General features: G+C 35.0%; 1 protein-coding gene across 1 annotated transcript in view; it reads left to right on the top strand.

Annotated features, from left to right (window-relative positions):
* The window catches only part of LOC107699794 (succinyl-CoA ligase [GDP-forming] subunit beta, mitochondrial), a 124310-nt gene that overhangs the window by 73283 nt on the left and 45363 nt on the right, over window positions 1-5664 (top strand). Inside the window, exon 8 of the mRNA XM_016501188.1 lies at window positions 3907-4068. Coding sequence (XP_016356674.1) covers window positions 3907-4068 — 162 coding nt within the window. The remainder of the gene's footprint in view (window positions 1-3906; window positions 4069-5664) is intronic.

The following is a 5664-nucleotide window of genomic DNA, read 5'->3' as shown; positions in this document are numbered from 1 at the left end:
CCTGTTAGGAAATTATGTAGGATGTCGTAACGTTTATTGGTATGAAATTACGTACAGTAGGTCCAGAGAGGGTAATGCCTGCAGTATTAGCCTGTCAAATTAAAGAAGGGGAGAGAAATCATCTCGGCCCTGCACCATAATGGCAAAATGATTTAGTCCTCATAGGGGCCGTCACAAAAGTGCCGTCACTTTTTCTGTTTTCTTTTCTTTTCTTTTCTTTTTTCTTTTATTATTTTATTTTGTTTTTATGGTATATATAGTTATATTTTTTATTTTATTTTACCTTTTGTTGTTTTTTGTCTGTTCTTTTAATTTTTCATTTCTTCTTTTTATCGTGTTGTCTTTTCTCATTTTATTTAATTATGAATCCTAAATTTATTTATTTATCATTCATTCACTTTTCTCTGTTGTTCTTAACTCTATATTTTATGTATTTTTGTCTTTATTTCAGGCTTTCATTTTTTCTTTAGGTTAGGTTTGTTTGTTTTCTCTATGAAAATCATAATAAAGCTTTTCAGGAAACACTGACATTAAATATGGTAATTTTCTTGACAGCAACATCAAAACAAGTCAACAAATGGCTTTGGCTGTCTTTAGATGCATTGTTTACTTTATTTTTATTTTTTAATTTGTCAAAAGTGACAATAACTGTCTGTCTCTCCTACTTAAAGCACTTTGAAAAGTATTATCAGGCTGCATGTTTTCATTAAATATCAAAAAACAGCTGTGATGCTGATTTGGCAGCTTTTGTGGTGGGTAAACTGATCTAGTTCTTTGTTACTGTCTGGCTGGCATGACTCTACTTTGCTTTCACCTGCTTTCTTTATCTGTTCTGTAACCATAATTCCCTGAAAAAGTAAGTAAAACTCTCCTGGTAACCGTGTAAAGTTAAGTTTGATAACAGCTCGGTGAACCCGGTGTACTTCCCTACAAAGATTAGCTTTGTTAGCGAGTGCCAAGTTCTTGCAGGCTCGAGAGGCTGCAAAACACTTCAAATGAGAGAGTTGCTGGGTCTGGTCACATACAGGCAAGACAGTCACTGAAAACTCTATTCCCAGGCTAATTTTCTGATATAGCTTCTGTGTTTGTGTGACTGTTTGTTGTATAAGATGCTACCGCTGTTCAAAATTAGATATATAGACATACATGGTGTCAGGAAAGATCATGTCGTAACTAGGCTTTTGTCATCAGAGCTGTATGGCTGTGTTTACTTATATGCAGCTCCCTTTCAATCCTTTCACTTGTCACCAATTTGCCACATGCACTACATACATATTTGAATAATAACAGAGGCTTTGAGAAACTCATATTGAACAAATCTAGCATCTCTGAATTGTCACCAACTGTAAAATAGAAATATTGACCACTGGAACGCCCTTCTAAATCAGTGAATGTCATATACAGTGGGGGAAATAAGTATTCAACAAATCAACATTTTTTAATTAAACACAGTTCCAATGCAGCAATTTGCATGCAATTTTGACCAGACATTGGCATTAACTTGAGAAATATACACAGATAAAGAAATCAAAATATTACAACCCATAAAAAAGTTATATTTAATAAAGTGGCATGACACAGGAAAAAAGTGTTCAACACACTAAGAAAAAGCAAGGCAAGGCAGCAGCTTATTTCACTAAGCAGTTCTACCTCCTACTTGTGCAAATTAAATTCAGCTGGGTTATTGCATGTTGATGGGTTAGAAAAGGGCTTAGCCACCCTTACGCCCCATTCACACGGGGCGTCAGCGTCAACGCCTCTCGTTTACTTTGAATGGAATGATGTCAAGCATTGGCGAAATTAATTGTGGGTCCGTCGCGTCGCGTTGGGTCTGTTGCTCGCGGCAGAAGTTGAAAACTTTTCAACTTTTCAAGTGCCAATGAAGGCATCAGTCAATCAGATTGCCTTATGCAAATACCCTAGTGCAGATGCTAGCCAATCGCGTTCATGCAACACCAGAAGACTAATGTGATTGGCTGTTGTCACTATGATTTAAAGCTTGAAGCTTTAGAAACGCCCTCTGTCAAGCGTTAAAGCTGACGCCCTGTGTGAATGGGGCGTTAGGGCTTGTGCTACATAACAATGGAACTGGTTACCAATGGATTTCACAGCTCCTACATTTTCCTGAAAGCACCATTAGGGCTGTTATCTTCAAGTGGAAGGAACATCAGTCCACCATCAACTGGCCATGCACAGGAGCTTTATGCAAGATTTCTGATCAGGGAGTCAGATGGTTAGTCAGAAGAGTAGCCCAAGAGCCAAGGACCACTTGGAAAATGATCCAAGCAGGTACAGTTGTCACAGAGAAAGCCATAAGCAATACACTCCACCGCCTTAGCCTCCATGCACGCTCACTCCGGGAGGATCCATCATTGAAGAAAAGGCATGCTGAAGCTCGTTTGAAGTTTGCTGCACAACATGAATTTCAGGGAGAATGTAATCTGGTCAGACAAGACAAATATTTAACTTTTTGGCAATAATACCACAAGCAATGTTTGGAGGAGAAATGGCTCTAAAAATACCATGCCAACAGTGAAGGTTGGAGGTGGAAGCAACATGGTATGGGGCTGTTTCTCTTCTCATGGTATTGGCAAAATCCATATTATTGAAGGGAAGATGAATGGAACCATGTACCGGGAAATTTTTAAGATGAATCTGTTGCCATCCACCAGGATGATGAGGATGAGATATAGATGGACCTTCCAGTATAGGACAACCATCCAAAACATGACTTAAACCTAATAGAGCATTTGTGGAAGAAACTGAAAATCAGGATTCATAAGAAGTCCCCCGGAATATTCAAGATTGAAAGTTTGTTCATTTAGGAAGCATCTTGAAGCTGTCATTGCAAATAAAGGCTTTTCAACTAAGTATTAAATACAATTTTAGTTAGCGTGTTGAATACTTTTTCCCTGTGTCATTTCACTTTAATACACATAACCTTTTTTATGGATTGTAATATTATGATTTCTTTATCTGTGTCAATTTCTTGAATTAATGCCAATGTCTAGTCAAAATTTCATGCGAATTGCTGCATTGTATCTGTGTTTAATTTTTAAAAATGTTGAATATCTATTTCCCCCACTGTACCTTCTGAAATTCCAAATGTGTGTCATTTGGATTTCTGTTTTATAAAGTCATATAATAATCATTAACTTTCTTAACTGAACAACAAATTAGCCAATATTATCAAATTTGAGATATTCAATATTTTAAAATGAACTGCATTTAAAATCTATCTGCATTTATTTTTGATCAGAATCAAGTAAAAAGAGTAATATTGTGAAATAGTATTATAATTTAAAATAACTATTTTCTATTTTAATATATTTTAAAATGTAATTTATTCCTGTAATGGCAAAGCTGAATTTTGAGCATCGTTAATCCAGTGTCACATGATCGTTCAGAAATCATTTTTATTATTATCTGTGATGTACTTTTTGATAAATAAAAAAAAAGTATTTACTGTCACTTTGAATCAATTTAATGAATCATTGCTGAAAAATAGTATTTATTTCTTCTTTCAAAAAAAGAATAAAAAATCAATAAATCAATAATTAAGTAAATAAATAAAATAAATAAAAATTAAAATAAAACTTACTGACCGAGGTGTAGACATTTACATTTAATCCTTATAAAAATATAAAAATGATTTTAATCCAAAAAGTATTACAGAATTAATGAGATTAGAGAAAAGGTTTGTTCAATTTGTTTGTGCGAACTGCAATTTTTGTAGTTTTGAATAACATAAATTGACCTGTAAACTTGACCTGAAATTTAACTTTACTTTTTTATGCTATATGTATATATTTCCCCTGTATGACACAAAAGTGCAGGGAAATACTGTATGTGACACTATGCCAGTATAAAACTGAGTTCCAACACTTTTCTGCTGTCTGTCCACAGTCGTGTGCTTTGATGCTAAAATCAACTTCGACGACAATGCAGAGTTCAGACAGAAAGCTGTGTTTGCCATGGACGATACCGCAGAGAGCGACCCCTTGGAGACCGAAGCAGCCAAATATGATCTCAAGTACATCGGACTGGATGGAAACATAGCCTGTTTTGGTTTGTTTTCATATTTCATATACATTAGCTTGTTATAAAATGATAAACAATATACTAGATTAACTTAAATAATGAACAACATACCAAATGAACTTCTTCAAAGCATTCAAATTTCAAAGGTTTCAGAAACCTGTTCCACATCAAGCTCATGTCTCAAGGGATATTTCAAATCCAGCTTTAGAAATACCTTAGAAATGCTCTTCTTAGTAGTTTCCAACATGTTTATTTTGGTCTTGAGAACAGGATTTTGTGAAAGTGTTACTAAATGGGCACCGATGCACTCATCATCTCCAGCAGCTCTCTAACAGCTCCATAACGGACCTGCCTGAACCGATGGTCTCTAATTAGCAGGAATCTTCCGGAAAAACGACTCAACCAAGATGATTGTTAGTCTACACATTTAAGTGGTCCCTCATTATAAATGGCGGCTCTCACAGTAAAGCACCAAGAAAGAGCCGTATAGACAGGACGAGTGTAGAAGTGACTCTAACTGACCTTGTTGTGTAGACACAAATGCACTCACGCACGATTTACTTGCAGTTAGTTTGCACCTTAAAATCTTTGTAAAGCAGCAAAGCGACAGCTGTTCAGCTGAATTTCATTTTATTGAGTCGAGTGTTAGAGCCTGTGCCAACAACACATTAGCTCAGCACTGAAGAACAGAATAAGGGGAGATATGTGAAGCCAGGAGAGGTGGGATGAGCAGGAAATGGCTGAATCAGTTGGCTGCCTTACAGCTCAAAGCACGACGAGATGGGACTCACCAGGCCAGGTAACAGAGATACTACAACCACTCTTGACACCCTGTATACTTTTAGTCAAACACAATTTGCTTTCCTTGGAAAGCAGTGGGCAGCAGATTTAGAGCTGAGTTGTGTTTTCACTATAGGGTTGGGATGTGAAAGTACTTTTTTTATTTGCCTTTGCCTGGGTTTTTCTTGTAAATGTGTTGTACGCTCAAGGCTGTAGTATATATAATTATGTATATAGTTCATAATTTGGAACCAACTTAAAGCCATTACCTTTAAGAAATATTTTGGAGAATTGTGCAGTTATTTACTCGCATTACAAACTTGTATGACATTTTTCTTCCATGTAACACAATAAATTATTCTGGCTGTTATATTGAATGTTATCAAATTATATTGCGAATCATTATAGTGAATATTCTTTTCAATAGAATAAAGGTGATTTAGGACTGAGTTGTGAAATGTTAAAAGTGTCATAACAGTCCATACAATAGTTTTGTATGAAGAACAGATTGAAATTCATGCTGTTGCTCACCTAAAGTCTTGACAGATGGAGTTAGCAATATCTGAATTATTATAAACTAATTTTCAGATCCTTTCAATAAATCAGTTGATCCATTTTGTCCCAATGATTCTTTCACAGATCTCACATATCTGATTAATGATTTCAACTCGCTAACTTAGTGACTTCTTTGGTTATAAGTGAATAATGACTTTAATTTCCATATATTCAACAGGCAAATTTATTATATAGCCTCAGAAGACATGGAATATAATTATATATATATATATATATATATATATATATATATATATATATTTATGTATATTTTATATTTTTATATAT

This window comes from Sinocyclocheilus anshuiensis, unplaced genomic scaffold (assembly GCF_001515605.1).
Source record: "Sinocyclocheilus anshuiensis isolate Anshui unplaced genomic scaffold, SAMN03320099.WGS_v1.1 scaffold951, whole genome shotgun sequence".
In the NCBI taxonomy this organism is placed as follows: domain Eukaryota; kingdom Metazoa; phylum Chordata; class Actinopteri; order Cypriniformes; family Cyprinidae; genus Sinocyclocheilus; species Sinocyclocheilus anshuiensis.
Note: the sequence above shows the minus strand (reverse complement) of the source record. Positions and strands in the feature narration are given on the sequence as shown.